We start from the raw sequence: 19,808 nt of genomic DNA on the forward strand, positions 1-19,808 counted from the left end.
CCTGACTGAAGAGAGAGACCAGCTACAGACAAGTTCCAACACTCTGACCAAAGAGAAAGACCAGCTACAGACCAGTTCCAACACCCTGACCAAAGAGAGAGACCAGCTACAGACCAGTTTCAACACCTGACCAAAGAGAGAGACCATCTACAGACCAGTTCCAACAACCTGACCAAAGAGAGAGACCAGCTACAGACCAGTTACAATACCCTGACCAAAGAGAGAGACCAGCTACAGACCAGTTCCAACACCCTGACCAAAGAGAAAGACCAGATACAGACCAGCTACAACACCCTGACCAAAGAGAAAGACCAGATACAGACCAGCTACAACACCCTGACCAAAGAGAGAGACCAGCTACAGACCAACTACAACACCCTGACCAAAGAGAGAGACCAGCTACAGACCAGCTACAACACCCTGACTGAACCAGCTACAGACCAACTCCAACACCCTGACCAAAGAGAGAGACCAGCTACAGACCAGCTACAACACCCTGACTGAAGAGAGAGACCAGCTACAGACAAGTTCCAACACCCTGACCAAAGAGAGAGACCAGCTACAGACCAACTACAACACCCTGACCAAAGAGAGAGACCAGCTACAGACCAGTAACAACACCCTTACTGCAGAAAGAGACCAGCTGCAGACCAATTATAACACCCTGACCAAACAGAGAGACCAGCTAGAGACCAGCTGCAACACCCTGACCAAAGAGAGAGACCAGATACAGACCAGTAACAACACTGAAGAAAGAGACCAGCTACAAAAAGAGACAGAATGTCTGAAACAATCTTTAGTTCAGAAAGGTGAGTGAAATTGGCTAATGACTGTTCTGTTATCAGTTCACATGACACTTACAAACAGGCAATTCAACTTACATTAAAGGAAATATGTGAGAAAAAAGCGGACTTCCATACCGTCCATTAGTTAGTGTCCCGTCTTTCTTGACTGTCTGATTGATACTTAATTCATTGTTGTATTAAAGTGACTAAAGCAGGAAATGTTCAACTTATAGTGTGTCCGGAAGGATGGAAGAAGCTTGGTAGCAGTTGTTACTACGTCTCTACTAAGACAAAATCCTGGGAGGAGAGCAGACAGGACTGCAGAGATAGAGGAGCAAACCTGGTGGTCATCAAGAGCGAAGACGATCAGGTATGTGTGTGAGGTAGAGAGAAAAATAGAGAGAGAGAGATAACGAGCAGTAATGACTATGTTTTAACAATGTTGTCTCTCTCCCACAACTACAGACATTTGTCAATTGGTTATGCGGGGTAAAGAACTACGTCTGGATTGGTCTGACTGACTCTGTTTCTGAGGGGACCTGGAAATGGGTGGACGACACACCACTGACCACAAAGTAAGACATGAATTCTGTGTCACTATGACATCACTGTCTGGAGGAGTAGGTTCAGAGTGGACAGAGTGGTTCTCCTGTGGCTCAGTTGGTAGAGCAGTGGACAGCTTGTAACGCCAGGGTAGTGGGTTCAATTCTACAGGGACCACCCATTGGAACAGTGGACAGCCTGATGTATGTTTCTTCTACAGGTATTGGAACAGTGGACAGTCTGATTCTATTGGATAAGCGTCAGCTAAATGGCATATATTATTATTTATTTATTATTGGAACAGTGGACAGCCTGATTCTCCTACAGGTATTGGAACAGTGGACAGTCTGATTCTGTGTTGTTTCTTCTACAGGTATTGGAACAGTGGACAGCCTGATTCTGTGTTGTTTCTTCTACAGGTATTGGAACAGTGGACAGTCTGATTCTATGTGTTGTTTATTCTACAGGTATTGGAACAGTGGACAGCCTGATTCTGTGTTGTTTCTTCTACAGGTATTGGAACAGTGGACAGCCTGATTCTATGTGTTGTTTATTCTACAGGTATTGGAACAGTGGACAGCCTGATTCTGTGTTGTTTCTTCTACAGGTATTGGAACAGTGGACAGCCTGATTCTGTGTTGTTTATTCTACAGGTATTGGAACAGTGGACAGCCTGATTCTGTGTTGTTTCTTCTACAGGTATTGGAACAGTGGACAGCCTGATTCTGTGTGTTGTTTCTTCTACAGGTATTGGAACAGTGGACAGTCTGATTCTATGTGTTGTTTCTTCTACAGGTATTGGAACAGTGGACAGTCTGATTCTATGTGTTGTTTATTCTACAGGTATTGGAACAGTGGACAGCCTTATTCTGTGTTGTTTCTTCTACAGGTATTGGAACAGTGGACAGCCTTATTCTGTGTTGTTTCTTCTACAGGTATTGGAACAGTAAAGAGCCTAATGGTGGAAGAGCTGAGAACTGTGTGTATTTCTACTCCTGGTCATCAGACACAGGAGAATGGTGGGACTATGACTGTTCCTATAAATACAGATGGATCTGTGAGAAATAGGATTCTTCTGGGTTCTCTGTCTGAACTGGTAAATTGGATTCTCCTTGGTCGTCTCTCTGTAATGCTAAATAAGATTCTCCTTGGTCGTCTCTCTGAACTGTTAAATAAGATTCTCCTTGGTCGTCTCTCTGAACTGCTAAATAAGATTATCCTTGGTCGTCGCTCTGAACTGCTAAATAAGATTCTCCTTGGTCGTCTCTCTGAACTGCTAAATAAGATTATCCTTGGTCGTCGCTCTGAACTGATAAATAAGATTCTCCTTGGTCGTCTCTCTGAACTGTTAAATACGATTCTCATTGGTCGTCTCTCTGTACTGCTAAATATGATTCTCCTAGGTCGTCTCTCTGAACTGCTAAATATGATTCTCCTTGGTCGTCTCTCTGAACTGCTAAATATGATTCTCCTTGGTCGTCTCTCTGAACTGTTAAATAAGATTATCCTTGGTCGTCTCTCTGAACTGCTAAATATGATTCTCATTGGTCGTCTCTCTGAACTGCTAAATATGATTCTCCTTGGTCGTCTCTCTGAACTGCTAAATATGATTCTCCTTGGTCGTCTCTCTGAACTGTTAAATAAGATTCTCCTTGGTCGTCTCTGAACTGCAAAATAAGATTCTCCTTGGTAGTCTCTCTGTACTGCTAAATATGAATCTCCTTGGTCGTCTCTGAACTGCTAAATAAGATTCTCCTTGGTCGTCTCTCTGTACTGCTAACTAGGATTCTCCTTGGTCGTCTCTCTGAACTGTTAAATAAGATTATCCTTGGTCTTCTCTGAACTGCCAAATAAGATTCTCCTTGGTCGTCTCTCTGTAATGCGAACTGGGATTCTCCTTGGTCGTCTCTGAACTGCTAAATATGATTCTCCTTGGTCGTCTCTCTGAACTGTTAAATAAGATTCTCCTTGGTCGTCTTGCTGAACTGCTAAATAAGATTCTCCTTGGTCGTCTTGCTGAACTGCTAAATATGATTCTCCTTGGTCGTCTCTCTGAACTGCTAAATATGATTCTCCTTGGTCGTCTTGCTGAACTGCTAAATAAGATTCTCCTTGGTCGTCTCTCTTCGGGGCAAAGCGAGGACAACTCGCTGGCACCAATGTTTTCTATAGCACAAAACTCCCATCAGGATGTGTAACCAACAGTTTGGCTCTAGTAACAGAGGTGGACGGTGGGGGACGCGGTTCTTCATTGCTACCGCATCGGGGACCCGCTCAACTGATTCCCCTGGGGGGAAGAAGGGGCTTCTAACCCAGGGGCATGTCCCCAGTGGAAGACAAGGGGCCAGCCAACAAATCACACCGTGTCCTGGCCTGTATCCTCTCGGACGGAGCACAGACCCCTCCCCGTGCCAAAGCTCTCCCCTCAGCACTTCTCACAAGAAACTGAGACAGGAAGACCTACTTCCTGTCATCACCAAGCACCGTCTCCAAAGGTCTTTGTCACATCCAGGTGTCATGCCGAGGGCACTGAGCAAAAATATGATGAAAGGGGCAAATATGTTACATGGTAGATACAGTATCTGACATGGTAGATACAGTATGTTACAATACAGTATGTTACATGGTAGATACAGTATCTGACATGGTAGATACAGTATGTTACAATACAGTATGTTACATGGTAAATACAGTATCTGACATGGTAGATGCAGTATGTTACATGGTAGATGCAGTATATTACAATACAGTATGTTACATGGTAGATACAGTATGTTACATGGTAGATACAGTATGCTACATGGTAGATACAGTATGTTACAATACAGTATGTTACATGGTAGATACAGTATGTTACATGGTAGATACAGTATGTTACATGGTAGATACAGTATGTTACAATACAGTATGTTACATGGTAGATACAGTATGTTACATGGTAGATACAGTATGCTACATGGTAGATACAGTATCTGACATGGTAGATACAGTATGTTACAATACAGTATGTTACATGGTAGATACAGTATGTTACAATACAGTATGTTACATGGTAGATACAGTATGTTACATGGTAGATACAGTATGCTACATGGTAGATACAGTATCTGACATGGTAGATACAGTATGTTACAATACAGTATGTTACATTGTAGATACAGTATGTTACAATACAGTATGTTACATGGTAGATACAGTATGTTACATGGTAGATACAGTATGTTACATGGTAGATACAGTATGTAACAATACAGTATGTTACCTGGTAGATACAGTATGTTACATGGTAGATACAGTAGGTTACATGGTAGATACAGTATGTTACATGGTAGATACAGTATGTTACAATACAGTATGTTACAATACAGTATGTTACATGGTAGATACAGTATGTTACATGGTAGATACAGTATGTTACAATACAGTATGTTACGTGGTAGATACAGTATGTTACAATACAGTATGTTACATGGTAGAAACAGTATGTTACATGGTAGATACAGTATGTTACATGGTAGATACAGCATGTTACAATACAGTATGTTACATGGTAGATACAGTATGTTACAATACAGTATGTTACAATACAGTATGTTACATGGTAGATACAGTATGTTACATGGTAGATACAGTATGTTACATGGTAGATACCGTATGTTACAATACAGTATGTTACAATACAGTATGTTACATGGTAGATACAGTATGTTACATGGTAGATACAGTTTGTTACATGGTAGATACAGTTTGTTACATGGTAGATACAGTATGTTACAATACAGTATGTTACAATACAGTATGTTACAATACAGTATGTTACATGGTAGATACAGTATGTTACATGGTAGATACAATATGTTACAATACAGTATGTTACAATACAGTATGTTACATGGTAGATACAGTATGTTACATGGTAGATACAGTATGTTACATGGTAGATACAGTATGTTACATGGTAGATGCAGTTTGGTTGCTCCTTTAGCTTCTATCCAATAACAAACTACTTCCTGCTTATTCAGTTTACCTTGTCAAACACATGATATAACCAAGATAATGAAAATAAAACAAAATATATACAATGACAATACAATGAACTGATATCTCTACTATATAATAGTTGATCCAACATGGAGTCTAGAAGGACTGTTCTCTCTACGATATAATAGTTAATATATTATGGAGTCTGGAAGGACTGTTCTCTACTATATAATAGTTGATCTAACATGGAGTCCAGAAGGACTGTTCTCTCTACTATAATAGTTAATATATTATGGAGTCTGAAGGACTGTTCTCTACTATATAATAGTTGATCTAACATGGAGTCTAGAAGGACTGTTCTCTACTGTATAATAGTTGATCTAACATGGAGTCTAGAAGGACTGTTCTCTACTATATAATAGTTGATCCAACATGGAGTCTAGAAGGACTGTTCTCTACTGTATAATAGTTGATTTAACATGGAGACTAGAAGGACTGTTCTCTACTGTATAATAGTTGATCTAACATGGAGTCTAGAAGGACTGTTCTCTACTGTATAATAGTTGATCTAACATGGAGTCCAGAAGGACTGTTCTCTACTACGTTGATATAATAGTTAATATATTATGGAGTCTGGAAGGACTGTTCTCTACTGTATAATAGTTGATCTAACATGGAGTCTAGAAGGACTGTTCTCTACTGTATAATAGTTGATCTAACATGGAGACTAGAAGGACTGTTCTCTACTGTATAATAGTTGATCTAACATGGAGTCTAGAAGGACTGTTCTCTACTGTATAATAGTTGATCTAACATGGAGTCTAGAAGGACTGTTCTCTACTGTATAATAGTTGATCTAACATGGAGTCTAGAAGGACTGTTCTCTACTGTATAATAGTTGATCTAACATGGAGTCTAGAAGGACTGTTCTCTGCTGTATAATAGTTGATCTAACATGGAGTCTAGAAGGACTGTTCTCTACTGTATAATAGTTGATCTAACATGGAGTCTAGAAGGACTGTTCTCTACTGTATAATAGTTGATCTAACATGGAGTCCAAAAGGACTGTTCTCTACTGTATAATAGTTGATCCAACATGGAGTCTAGAAGGACTGTTCTCTACTGTATAATAGTTGATCTAACATGGAGACTAGGAGGACTGTTCTCTACTGTATAATAGTAGATCTAACATGGAGTCTAGAAGGACTGTTCTCTACTATATAATAGTTGATCTAACATGGAGTCTAGAAGGACTGTTCTCTACTGTATAATAGTAGATCTAACATGGAGTCTAGAAGGACTGTTCTCTACTGTATAATAGTTGATCTAACATGGAGTCTAGAAGCACTGTTCTCTACTGTATAATAGTTGATCTAACATGGAGTCTAGAAGGACTGTTCTCTACTGTATAATAGTTGATCTAACATGGAGTCCAGAAGGACTGTTCTCTCTACGATATAATAGTTAATATATTATGGAGTCTGGAAGGACTGTTCTCTACTATATAATAGTTGATCCAACATGGAGTCTAAAAGGACTGTTCTCTACTGTATAATAGTTGATCTAACATGGAGTCCAGAAGGACTGTTCTCTACTGTATAATAGTTTATCTAAAATGGAGTCTAGAAGGACTGTTCTCTACTGTATATAGTTGATCTAACATGGATTCTAGAAGGACTGTTCTCTACTGTATAATAGTTGATCTAACATGGAGTCTAGAAGGACTGTTCTCTACTGTATAATAGTTGATCTAACATGGAGTCTAGAAGGACTGTTCTCTACTGTATAATAGTTGATCTAACATGGAGACTAGAAGGACTGTTCTCTACTGTATAACAGTTGATCTAACATGAAGTCTGGAAGGACTGTTCTCTACTGTATAATAGTTTATCTAACATGGAGACTAGAAGGACTGTTCTCTACTGTATAATAGTTGATCTAACATGAAGTCTAGAAGGACTGTTCTCTACTGTATAATAGTTAATCTAACATGGAGTCTAGAAGGACTGTTCTCTACTGTATAATAGTTGATCTAACATGGAGTCTAGAAGGACTGTTCTCTACTGTATAACAGTTGATCTAACATGAAGTCTAGCAGGGTTCACGGGAAGCCAGGGTAGGCTGTACAAAACCATCTCTGGCAGAGGAATTAATGATCATCTGGGGGGGGGAGGTCTCCGTTGTGGTATGCTGCTCTGATAGATAGTCCACGGAATTACTCTAGTAACGTCTTAAAACCCTGGTCATGGCGTCCCAACAGTGTATGGAGACCTTCCATAAGCCTCTGAAGTAGCTCCTCATGTTTTTCAATGGTGACTCCCTGCCGGGAGACAACTTTGAAGAGCCGGACCGAGTCGGATGGGTGAGTCGTGACCAGTTCATAATGTAATGACAAAGAGACAGGGCCAGATACAGGAGGCAGATGGTTTGAGTCACTGATATTTATAGAAATACAAGGGTTAGGCAATGGGCAGGTCAGGGACAGGCAGAAGGTCATAAACAAGGTCCGAGTCCGAAAGGTACAGTGGGGGGAGACAGGCTCGAGGTCAAGGCAGGCTGAATGGTCAGGCAGACAGGCTCGAGGTCAAGGCAGGCTGAATGGTCAGGCAGACAGGCTCGAGGTCAAGGCAGGCTGAATGGTCAGGCAGACAGGCTCGAGGTCAAGGCAGGCTGAATGGTCAGGCAGACAGGTTCGAGGTCAAGGCAGGCTGAATGGTCAGGCAGACAGGCTCGAGGTCAAGGCAGGCTGAATGGTCAGGCAGACAGGCTCGAGGTCAAGGCAGGCTGAATGGTCAGGCAGACAGGCTCGAGGTCAAGGCAGGCTGAATGGTCAGGCAGACAGGTTCGAGGTCAAGGCAGGCTGAATGGTCAGGCAGACAGGCTCGAGGTCAAGGCAGGCTGAATGGTCAGGCAGACAGGCTCGAGGTCAAGGCAGGCTGAATGGTCAGGCAGACAGGTTCGAGGTCAAGGCAGGCTGAATGGTCAGGCAGACAGGCTCGAGGTCAAGGCAGGCTGAATGGTCAGGCAGACAGGCTCGAGGTCAAGGCAGGCTGAATGGTCAGGCAGACAGGCTCGAGGTCAAGGCAGGCTGAATGGTCAGGCAGACAGGCTCGAGGTCAAGGCAGGCTGAATGGTCAGGCAGACAGGCTCGAGGTCAAGGCAGGCTGAATGGTCAGGCAGACAGGCTCGAGGTCAAGGCAGGCTGAATGGTCAGGCAGACAGGCTCGAGGTCAAGGCAGGCTGAATGGTCAGGCAGACAGGCTCGAGGTCAAGGCAGGCTGAATGGTCAGGCAGACAGGCTCGAGGTCAAGGCAGGCTGAATGGTCAGGCAGACAGGCTCGAGGTCAAGGCAGGCTGAATGGTCAGGCAGACAGGCTCGAGGTCAAGGCAGGCTGAATGGTCAGGCAGACAGGCTCAAGGTCAAGGCAGGTTGAATGGTCAGGCAGACAGGCTCGAGGTCAAGGCAGGCTGAATGGTCAGGCAGACAGGTTCGAGGTCAAGGCAGGCTGAATGGTCAGGCAGACAGGCTCGAGGTCAAGGCAGGCTGAATGGTCAGGCAGACAGGCTCGAGGTCAAGGCAGGCTGAATGGTCAGGCAGACAGGTTCGAGGTCAAGGCAGGCTGAATGGTCAGGCAGACAGGCTCGAGATCAAGGCAGGCTGAATGGTCAGAAAGGTGGGCTGGGTGTCAAGGCAGGCTGAATGGACAGGAAGGTGGGCTGGGTGTTAGGGCAGGCTGAATGGTCAGAAAGGTGGGCTGGGTGTCAAGGCAGGCTGAATGGACAGGAAGGTGGGCTGGGTGTTAGGGCAGGCTGAATGGTCAGAAAGGTGGGCTGGGTGTCAAGTCAGGCTGAATGGACAGGAAGGTGGGCTGGGTGTCAAGGCAGGCTGAATGGACAGGAAGGTGGGATGGGTGTCAAGGCAGGCTGAATGGGCAGGAAGGTGGGCTGGGTGTCAAGGCAGGCTGAATGGACAGGAAGGTGGGCTGGGTGTCAAGGCAGGCTGAATGGACAGGAAGGTGGGCTGGGTGTCAAGGCAGGCTGAATGGTCAGGCAGACAGGCTCGAGGTCAAGGGAGGATGAATGGTCAGGCAGACAGGCTCGAGGTCAAGGCAGGCTGAATGGTCAGGCAGACAGGCTCGAGGTCAAGGGAGGCTGAATGGTCAGGCAGACAGGCTCGAGGTCAAGGCAGGCTGAATGGTCAGGCAGACAGGCTTGAGGTTAAGGCAGGCTGAATGGTCAGGCAGACAGGCTCGAGGTCAAGGCAGGCTGAATGGTCAGGCAGACAGGCTCGAGGTCAAGGCAGGCTGAATGGTCAGGCAGACAGGCTCGAGGTCAAGGCAGGCTGAATGGTCAGGCAGGTGGGCTCGAGGTCAAGGCAGGCTGAATGGTTAGGCAGACAGCCTCGAGGTCAAGGCAGGCTGAATGGTCAGGCAGGTAGGCTGGGTGTTAGGCAGGCTGAATGGTCAGAAAGGTGGGCTGGGTGTCAAGGCAGGCTGAATGGACAGGAAGGTGGGCTGGGTGTCAAGGCAGGCTGAATGGTCAGAAAGGTGGGCTGGGTGTCAAGGCAGGCTGAATGGACAGGAAGGTGGGCTGGGTGTCAAGGCAGGCTGAATGGACAGGAAGGTGGGCTGGGTGTCAATGCAGGCTGAATGGACAGGAAGGTGGGATGGGTGTCAAGGCAGGCTGAATGGGCAGGAAGGTGGGCTGGGTGTCAAGGCAGGCTGAATGGACAGGAAGGTGTGCTGGGTGTCAAGGCAGGCTGAATGGACAGGAAGGTGGGCTGGGTGTCAAGGCAGGCTGAATGGACAGGAAGGTGGGCTGGGTGTCAAGGCAGGCTGAATGGACAGGAAGGTGGGATGGGTGTCAAGGCAGGCTGAATGGGCAGGAAGGTGGGCTGGGTGTCAAGGCAGGCTGAATGGACAGGAAGGTGGGCTGGGTGTCAAGGCAGGCTGAATGGACAGGAAGGTGGGATGGGTGTCAAGGCAGGCTGAATGGGCAGGAAGGTGGGTTGGGTGTCAAGGCAGGCTGAATGGACAGGAAAGTGGGCTGGGTGTCAAGGCAGGCTGAATGGACAGGAAGGTGGGCTGGGTGTCAAGGCAGGCTGAATGGACAGGAAGGTGGGCTGGGTGTCAAGGCAGGCTGAATGGACAGAAAGGTGGGCTGGGTGTCAAGGCAGACTGAATGGACAGGAAGGTGGGCTTAGTGTTAGGGAAGGTGGGCTGGGTGTCAAGGCAGGCTGAATGGTCAGGCAGGTGGGCTCAGTGTTAGGGAAGGTGGGCTGGGTGTCAAGGCAGGCTGAATGGACAGGAAGGTGGGCTGGGTGTCAAGGCAGGCTGAATGGACAGGAAGGTGGGCTGGGTGTCAAGGCAGGCTGAATGGACAGGAAGGTGAGATGGGTGTCAAGGCAGGCTGAATGGGCAGGAAGGTGGGCTGGGTGTCAAGGCAGGCTGAATGGACAGGAAGGTGGGCTGGGTGTCAAGGCAGGCTGAATGGACAGGAAGGTGGGCTGGGTGTCAAGGCAGGCTGAATGGACAGGAAGGTGGGCTCAGTGTTAGGGAAGGTGGGCTGGGTGTCAAGGCAGGCTGAATGGACAGGAAGGTGGGCTCAGTGTTAGGGAAGGTGGGTTGGGTGTCAAGGCAGGCTGAGTGGACAGGAAGGTGGGCTGGGTGTCAAGGCAGGCTGAATGGTCAGAAAGGTGGGCTGGGTGTCAAGGCAGGCTGAATGGACAGGAAGGTGGGCTGGGTGTCAAGGCAGGCTGAATGGACAGGAAGGTGGGCTGGGTGTCAAGGCAGGCTGAATGGACAGGAAGGTGGGCTGGGTGTCAAGGCAGGCTGAATGGACAGGAAGGTGGGCTGGGTGTCAAGGCAGGCTGAATGGACAGGAAGGTGGGCTGGGTGTCAAGGCAGGCTGAATGGACAGGAAGGTGGGCTGGGTGTCAAGGCAGGCTGAATGGACAGGAAGGTGGGCTGGGTGTCAAGGCAGGCTGAATGGTCAGGCAGGTGGGCTGGGTGTCAAGGCAGGCTGAATGGACAGGAAGGTGGGCTGGGTGTCAAGGCAGGCTGAATGGACAGGAAGGTGGGCTGGGTGTCAAGGCAGGCTGAATGGACAGGAAGGTGGGATGGGTGTCAAGGTAGGCTGAATGGGCAGGAAGGTGGGCTGGGTGTCAAGGCAGGCTGAATGGACAGGAAGGTGGGATGGGTGTCAAGGCAGGCTGAATGGACAGGAAGGTGGGCTGGGTGTCAAGGCAGGCTGAATGGACAGGAAGGTGGGCTGGGTGTCAAGGCAGGCTGAATGGACAGGAAGGTGGGCTCAGTGTTAGGAAGGTGGGCTGGGTGTCAAGGCAGGCTGAATGGACAGGAAGGTGGGCTCAGTGTTAGGGAAGGTGGGCTGGGTGTCAAGGCAGGCTGAATGGACAGGAAGGTGGGCTGGGTGTCAAGGCAGGCTGAATGGTCAGAAAGGTGGGCTGGGTGTCAAGGCAGGCTGAATGGGCAGGAAGGTGGGCTGGGTGTCAAGGCAGGCTGAATGGACAGGAAGGTGGGCTGGGTGTCAAGGCAGGCTGAATGGACAGGAAGGTGGGCTGGGTGTCAAGGCAGGCTGAATGGACAGGAAGGTGGGCTGGGTGTCAAGGCAGGCTGAATGGACAGGAAGGTGGGCTGGGTGTCAAGGCAGGCTGAATGGACAGGAAGGTGGGCTGGGTGTCAAGGCAGGCTGAATGGACAGGAAGGTGGGCTGGGTGTTAAGGCAGGCTGAATGGTCAGGCAGGTGGGCTGGGTGTCAAGGCAGGCTGAATGGACAGGAAGGTGGGCTGGGTGTCAAGGCAGGCTGAATGGACAGGAAGGTGGGCTGGGTGTCAAGGCAGGAAGGTGGGATGGGTGTCAAGGTAGGCTGAATGGGCAGGAAGGTGGGCTGGGTGTCAAGGCAGGCTGAATGGACAGGAAGGTGGGCTGGGTGTCAAGGCAGGCTGAATGGACAGGAAGGTGGGCTGGGTGTCAAGGCAGGCTGAATGGACAGGAAGGTGGGCTGGGTGTCAAGGCAGGCTGAATGGACAGGAAGGTGGGCTCAGTGTTAGGGAAGGTGGGCTGGGTGTCAAGGCAGGCTGAATGGTCAGGCAGGTGGGCTCAGTGTTAGGGAAGGTGGGCTGGGTGTCAAGGCAGGCTGAATGGACAGGAAGGTGGGCTGGGTGTCAAGGCAGGCTGAATGGACAGGAAGGTGGGATGGGTGTCAAGGCAGGCTGAATGGGCAGGAAGGTGGGCTGGGTGTCAAGGCAGGCTGAATGGACAGGAAGCTGGGCTGTGTGTCAAGGCAGGCTGAATGGACAGGAAGGTGGGCTGGGTGTCAAGGCAGGCTGAATGGTCAGGCAGACAGGCTCGAGGTCAAGGGAGGCTGAATGGTCAGGCAGACAGGCTCGAGGTCAAGGCAGGCTGAATGGTCAGGCAGACAGGCTCGAGGTCAAGGCAGGCTGAATGGTCAGGCAGACAGGTTCGAGGTCAAGGCAGGCTGAATGGTCAGGCAGACAGGCTCGAGGTCAAGGCAGGCTGAATGGTCAGGCAGACAGGCTCGAGGTCAAGGCAGGCTGAATGGTCAGGCAGACAGGTTCGAGGTCAAGGCAGGCTGAATGGTCAGGCAGACAGGCTCGAGGTCAAGGCAGGCTGAATGGTCAGGCAGACAGGCTCGAGGTCAAGGCAGGCTGAATGGTCAGGCAGACAGGCTCGAGGTCAAGGCAGGCTGAATGGTCAGGCAGACAGGCTCGAGGTCAAGGCAGGCTGAATGGTCAGGCAGACAGGCTCGAGGTCAAGGCAGGCTGAATGGTCAGGCAGACAGGCTCGAGGTCAAGGCAGGCTGAATGGTCAGGCAGACAGGCTCGAGGTCAAGGCAGGCTGAATGGTCAGGCAGACAGGCTCGAGGTCAAGGCAGGCTGAATGGTCAGGCAGACAGGCTCGAGGTCAAGGCAGGCTGAATGGTCAGGCAGACAGGCTCGAGGTCAAGGCAGGCTGAATGGTCAGGCAGACAGGCTCGAGGTCAAGGCAGGCTGAATGGTCAGGCAGACAGGCTCAAGGTCAAGGTAGGTTGAATGGTCAGGCAGACAGGCTCGAGGTCAAGGCAGGCTGAATGGTCAGGCAGACAGGTTCGAGGTCAAGGCAGGCTGAATGGTCAGGCAGACAGGCTCGAGGTCAAGGCAGGCTGAATGGTCAGGCAGACAGGCTCGAGGTCAAGGCAGGCTGAATGGTCAGGCAGACAGGTTCGAGGTCAAGGCAGGCTGAATGGTCAGGCAGACAGGCTCGAGATCAAGGCAGGCTGAATGGTCAGAAAGGTGGGCTGGGTGTCAAGGCAGGCTGAATGGACAGGAAGGTGGGCTGGGTGTTAGGGCAGGCTGAATGGTCAGAAAGGTGGGCTGGGTGTCAAGGCAGGCTGAATGGACAGGAAGGTGGGCTGGGTGTTAGGGCAGGCTGAATGGTCAGAAAGGTGGGCTGGGTGTCAAGTCAGGCTGAATGGACAGGAAGGTGGGCTGGGTGTCAAGGCAGGCTGAATGGACAGGAAGGTGGGATGGGTGTCAAGGCAGGCTGAATGGGCAGGAAGGTGGGCTGGGTGTCAAGGCAGGCTGAATGGACAGGAAGGTGGGCTGGGTGTCAAGGCAGGCTGAATGGACAGGAAGGTGGGCTGGGTGTCAAGGCAGGCTGAATGGTCAGGCAGACAGGCTCGAGGTCAAGGGAGGATGAATGGTCAGGCAGACAGGCTCGAGGTCAAGGCAGGCTGAATGGTCAGGCAGACAGGCTCGAGGTCAAGGGAGGCTGAATGGTCAGGCAGACAGGCTCGAGGTCAAGGCAGGCTGAATGGTCAGGCAGACAGGCTTGAGGTTAAGGCAGGCTGAATGGTCAGGCAGACAGGCTCGAGGTCAAGGCAGGCTGAATGGTCAGGCAGACAGGCTCGAGGTCAAGGCAGGCTGAATGGTCAGGCAGACAGGCTCGAGGTCAAGGCAGGCTGAATGGTCAGGCAGGTGGGCTCGAGGTCAAGGCAGGCTGAATGGTTAGGCAGACAGCCTCGAGGTCAAGGCAGGCTGAATGGTCAGGCAGGTAGGCTGGGTGTTAGGGCAGGCTGAATGGTCAGAAAGGTGGGCTGGGTGTCAAGGCAGGCTGAATGGACAGGAAGGTGGGCTGGGTGTCAAGGCAGGCTGAATGGTCAGAAAGGTGGGCTGGGTGTCAAGGCAGGCTGAATGGACAGGAAGGTGGGCTGGGTGTCAAGGCAGGCTGAATGGACAGGAAGGTGGGCTGGGTGTCAATGCAGGCTGAATGGACAGGAAGGTGGGATGGGTGTCAAGGCAGGCTGAATGGGCAGGAAGGTGGGCTGGGTGTCAAGGCAGGCTGAATGGACAGGAAGGTGTGCTGGGTGTCAAGGCAGGCTGAATGGACAGGAAGGTGGGCTGGGTGTCAAGGCAGGCTGAATGGACAGGAAGGTGGGCTGGGTGTCAAGGCAGGCTGAATGGACAGGAAGGTGGGATGGGTGTCAAGGCAGGCTGAATGGGCAGGAAGGTGGGCTGGGTGTCAAGGCAGGCTGAATGGACAGGAAGGTGGGCTGGGTGTCAAGGCAGGCTGAATGGACAGGAAGGTGGGATGGGTGTCAAGGCAGGCTGAATGGGCAGGAAGGTGGGTTGGGTGTCAAGGCAGGCTGAATGGACAGGAAAGTGGGCTGGGTGTCAAGGCAGGCTGAATGGACAGGAAGGTGGGCTGGGTGTCAAGGCAGGCTGAATGGACAGGAAGGTGGGCTGGGTGTCAAGGCAGGCTGAATGGACAGAAAGGTGGGCTGGGTGTCAAGGCAGACTGAATGGACAGGAAGGTGGGCTTAGTGTTAGGGAAGGTGGGCTGGGTGTCAAGGCAGGCTGAATGGTCAGGCAGGTGGGCTCAGTGTTAGGGAAGGTGGGCTGGGTGTCAAGGCAGGCTGAATGGACAGGAAGGTGGGCTGGGTGTCAAGGCAGGCTGAATGGACAGGAAGGTGGGCTGGGTGTCAAGGCAGGCTGAATGGACAGGAAGGTGAGATGGGTGTCAAGGCAGGCTGAATGGGCAGGAAGGTGGGCTGGGTGTCAAGGCAGGCTGAATGGACAGGAAGGTGGGCTGGGTGTCAAGGCAGGCTGAATGGACAGGAAGGTGGGCTGGGTGTCAAGGCAGGCTGAATGGACAGGAAGGTGGGCTCAGTGTTAGGGAAGGTGGGCTGGGTGTCAAGGCAGGCTGAATGGACAGGAAGGTGGGCTCAGTGTTAGGGAAGGTGGGCTGGGTGTCAAGGCAGGCTGAATGGACAGGAAGGTGGGCTGGGTGTCAAGGCAGGCTGAATGGTCAGAAAGGTGGGCTGGGTGTCAAGGCAGGCTGAATGGGCAGGAAGGTGGGCTGGGTGTCAAGGCAGGCTGAATGGACAGGAAGGTGGGCTGGGTGTCAAGGCAGGCTGAATGGACAGGAAGGTGGGCTGGGTGTCAAGGCAGGCTGAATGGACAGGAAGGTGGGCTGGGTGTCAAGGCAGGCTGAATGGACAGGAAGGTGGGCTGGGTGTCAAGGCAGGCTGAATGGACAGGAAGGTGGGCTGGGTGTCAAGGCAGGCTGAATGGACAGGAAGGTGGGCTGGGTGTCAAGGCAGGCTGAATGGTCAGGCAGGTGGGCTGGGTGTCAAGGCAGGCTGAATGGACAGGAAGGTGGGCTGGGTGTCAAGGCAGGCTGAATGGACAGGAAGGTGGGCTGGGTGTCAAGGCAGGCTGAATGGACAGGAAGGTGGGATGGGTGTCAAGGTAGGCTGAATGGGCAGGAAGGTGGGCTGGGTGTCAAGGCAGGCTGAATGGACAGGAAGGTGGGATGGGTGTCAAGGCAGGCTGAATGGACAGGAAGGTGGGCTGGGTGTCAAGGCAGGCTGAATGGACAGGAAGGTGGGCTGGGTGTCAAGGCAGGCTGAATGGACAGGAAGGTGGGCTCAGTGTTAGGGAAGGTGGGCTGGGTGTCAAGGCAGGCTGAATGGACAGGAAGGTGGGCTCAGTGTTAGGGAAGGTGGGCTGGGTGTCAAGGCAGGCTGAATGGACAGGAAGGTGGGCTGGGTGTCAAGGCAGGCTGAATGGGCAGGAAGGTGGGCTGGGTGTCAAGGCAGGCTGAATGGGCAGGAAGGTGGGCTGGGTGTCAAGGCAGGCTGAATGGACAGGAAGGTGGGCTGGGTGTCAAGGCAGGCTGAATGGACAGGAAGGTGGGCTGGGTGTCAAGGCAGGCTGAATGGACAGGAAGGTGGGCTGGGTGTCAAGGCAGGCTGAATGGACAGGAAGGTGGGCTGGGTGTCAAGGCAGGCTGAATGGACAGGAAGGTGGGCTGGGTGTCAAGGCAGGCTGAATGGACAGGAAGGTGGGCTGGGTGTTAAGGCAGGCTGAATGGTCAGGCAGGTGGGCTGGGTGTCAAGGCAGGCTGAATGGACAGGAAGGTGGGCTGGGTGTCAAGGCAGGCTGAATGGACAGGAAGGTGGGCTGGGTGTCAAGGCAGGAAGGTGGGATGGGTGTCAAGGTAGGCTGAATGGGCAGGAAGGTGGGCTGGGTGTCAAGGCAGGCTGAATGGACAGGAAGGTGGGCTGGGTGTCAAGGCAGGCTGAATGGACAGGAAGGTGGGCTGGGTGTCAAGGCAGGCTGAATGGACAGGAAGGTGGGCTGGGTGTCAAGGCAGGCTGAATGGACAGGAAGGTGGGCTCAGTGTTAGGGAAGGTGGGCTGGGTGTCAAGGCAGGCTGAATGGTCAGGCAGGTGGGCTCAGTGTTAGGGAAGGTGGGCTGGGTGTCAAGGCAGGCTGAATGGACAGGAAGGTGGGCTGGGTGTCAAGGCAGGCTGAATGGACAGGAAGGTGGGATGGGTGTCAAGGCAGGCTGAATGGGCAGGAAGGTGGGCTGGGTGTCAAGGCAGGCTGAATGGACAGGAAGCTGGGCTGTGTGTCAAGGCAGGCTGAATGGACAGGAAGGTGGGCTGGGTGTCAAGGCAGGCTGAATGGTCAGGCAGACAGGCTCGAGGTCAAGGGAGGCTGAATGGTCAGGCAGACAGGCTCGAGGTCAAGGCAGGCTGAATGGTCAGGCAGACAGGCTCGAGGTCAAGGGAGGCTGAATGGTCAGGCAGACAGGCTCGAGGTCAAGGCAGGCTGAATGGTCAGGCAGACAGGCTCGAGGTGAAGGCAGGCTGAATGGTCAGGCAGGTGGGCTCGAGGTCAAGGCAGGCTGAATGGTCAGGCAGGTGGGCTCGAGGTCAAGGCAGGCTGAATGGTCAGGCAGACAGCCTCGAGGTCAAGGCAGGCTGAATGGTCAGGCAGGTAGGCTGGGTGTTAGGGCAGGCTGAATGGTCAGAAAGGTGGGCTGGGTGTCAAGGCAGGCTGAATGGACAGGAAGGTGGGCTGGGTGTTAAGGCAGGCTGAATGGTCAGAAAGGTGGGCTGGGTGTCAAGGCAGGCTGAATGGACAGGAAGGTGGGCTGGGTGTCAAGGCAGGCTGAATGGACAGGAAGGTGGGCTGGGTGTCAAGGCAGGCTGAATGGACAGGAAGGTGGGCTGGGTGTCAAGGCAGGCTGAATGGACAGGAAGGTGGGCTGGGTGTCAAGGCAGGCTGAATGGTCAGAAAGGTGGGCTGGGTGTCAAGGCAGGCTGAATGGACAGGAAGGTGGGCTGGGTGTCAAGGCAGGCTGAATGGACAGGAAGGTGTGCTGGGTGTCAAGGCAGGCTGAATGGACAGGAAGGTGGGCTGGGTGTCAAGGCAGGCTGAATTGTCAGGCAGGTGGGCTGGGTGTCAAGGCAGGCTGAATGGACAGGAAGGTGGGCTGGGTGTCAAGGCAGGCTGAATGGACAGGAAGGTGGGCTGGGTGTCAAGGCAGGCTGAATGGACAGGAAGGTGGGCTGGGTGTCAAGGCAGGCTGAATGGACAGGAAGGTGGGCTGGGTGTCAAGGTAGGCTGAATGGGCAGGAAGGTGGCCTGGGTGTCAAGGCAGGCTGAATGGACAGGAAGGTGGGCTGGGTGTCAAGGCAGGCTGAATGGACAGGAAGGTGGGCTGGGTGTCAAGGCAGGCTGAATGGACAGGAAGGTGGGCTGGGTGTCAAGGCAGGCTGAATGGACAGGAAGGTGGGATGGGTGTCAAGGCAGGCTGAATGGGCAGGAAGGTGGGCTGGGTGTCAAGGCAGGCTGAATGGACAGGAAGGTGGGCTGGGTGTCAAGGCAGGCTGAATGGGCAGGAAGGTGGGCTGGGTGTCAAGGCATGCTGAATGGACAGGAAGGTGGGCTGGGTGTCAAGGCAGGCTGAATGGACAGGAAGGTGGGCTGGGTGTCAAGGCAGGCTGAATGGACAGGAAGTTGGGCTGGGTGTCAAGGCAGGCTGAATGGACAGGAAGGTGGGCTGGGTGTCAAGGCAGGCTGAATGGACAGGAAGGTGGGCTCAGTGTTAGGGAAGGTGGGCTGGGTGTCAAGGCAGGCTGAATGGTCAGGCAGGTGGGCTCAGTGTTAGGGAAGGTGGGCTGGGTGTCAAGGCAGGCTGAATGGACAGGAAGGTGGGCTGGGTGTTAGGGCATGCAGAACCGGTCGGAACTGGGAGGGCTAGAAAAACATAGACTTGGAAAGCAGGAGCACGGAAAAACATGCTGTTAAGCATGAGAGGACAAGACGAACTGGCAACACACAAACAGAGGACACAGGTATAAATACACTTGGGGTAATAGGGAAGATGGGCGACACCTGGACGTGGGTGGAGACAAGCACAAAGACAGGTGAAACAGATCAGGGTGTGAAAGTAATAGACATGACTAGACATGTTCCGTTACACAAAGATGTGTCTGGGAGACAGGATTCTTGATTGGTGATTGATCTCGCTCTCTAATGTCTCAGCCTCCAGTATTTATGCTGCAGTAGTTTATGTGTCGGGGGCTAGGGTCAGTTTGTTATATCTGGAGTACTTCTCCTGTCCTATTCGGTGTCCTGTGTGAATCTAAGTGTTCTCTAATTCTCTCCTTCTCTCTTTCTTTCTCTCTCTCGGAGGACCTGAGCCCTAGGACCATGCCCCAGGACTACCTGACATGATGACTCCTTGCTGTCCCCAGTCCACCTGGCCATGCTGCTGCTCCAGTTTCAACTGGCCTGGGCCCTAGGACCATGTCCCAGGACTACCTGACATGAGGACTCCTTGCTGTCCCCAGTCCACCTGGCCATGCTCCTGCTCCAGTTTCAACTGTTCTGCCTTACTATTATTCAACCATGCTGGGTCATTTATGAACATTTGAACATCTTGGCCACGTTCTGTTATAATCTCCACCCGGCACAGCCAAAAGAGGACTGGCCACCCCACATATGCTCTCTCTAATTCTCTCTTTCTTTCTCTCTCTCTCGGAGGACCTGAGCCCTAGGACAGTGCCCCAGGACTACCTGACATGATGGCTCCTTGCTGTCCCCATTCCACCTGACTGCTGCTGCTCCAGTTTCAACTGTTCTGCCTTATTATTATTCGACCATGCTGGTCATTTATGAACATT

At 51.6% G+C, this 19,808-nt stretch overlaps 2 protein-coding genes across 5 annotated transcripts in view; both read left to right on the top strand.

Annotated features, from left to right (window-relative positions):
- Positions 1-424: 424 nt before the first annotated feature.
- The window catches only part of LOC127908066 (C-type lectin domain family 4 member E-like), a gene marked incomplete at its 5' end in the record, with an annotated part of 49,254 nt that continues 29,870 nt past the window's right edge, over positions 425-19,808 (top strand). Inside the window, 4 exons of the mRNA XM_052465072.1 lie at positions 425-809; positions 1,019-1,155; positions 1,251-1,360; positions 1,982-2,027. Of these exons, the coding sequence (XP_052321032.1) occupies positions 425-809; positions 1,019-1,155; positions 1,251-1,360; positions 1,982-2,027 (678 nt within the window). The remainder of the gene's footprint in view (positions 810-1,018; positions 1,156-1,250; positions 1,361-1,981; positions 2,028-19,808) is intronic.
- LOC127908056 (keratin-associated protein 9-1-like) lies at positions 4,111-5,410 on the top strand. Of its 4 annotated transcripts, none has more exons than XM_052465038.1 (2): positions 4,111-4,528; positions 4,628-5,410. In XM_052465038.1, exons 1-2 carry the CDS (start codon positions 4,129-4,131, stop codon positions 5,311-5,313), a joined length of 1,086 nt encoding a protein of 361 aa, XP_052320998.1. In that variant the 5' UTR covers positions 4,111-4,128; the 3' UTR covers positions 5,314-5,410. The 4 variants fall into 4 exon arrangements, with proteins under 4 accessions (XP_052320998.1, XP_052320999.1, XP_052321001.1 ...); XM_052465039.1 differs by having other exon boundaries at positions 4,111-4,471; XM_052465041.1 differs by having other exon boundaries at positions 4,111-4,393.

This window comes from Oncorhynchus keta, chromosome 16 (genome assembly GCF_023373465.1).
Source record: "Oncorhynchus keta strain PuntledgeMale-10-30-2019 chromosome 16, Oket_V2, whole genome shotgun sequence".
Classification (NCBI taxonomy): domain Eukaryota; kingdom Metazoa; phylum Chordata; class Actinopteri; order Salmoniformes; family Salmonidae; genus Oncorhynchus; species Oncorhynchus keta.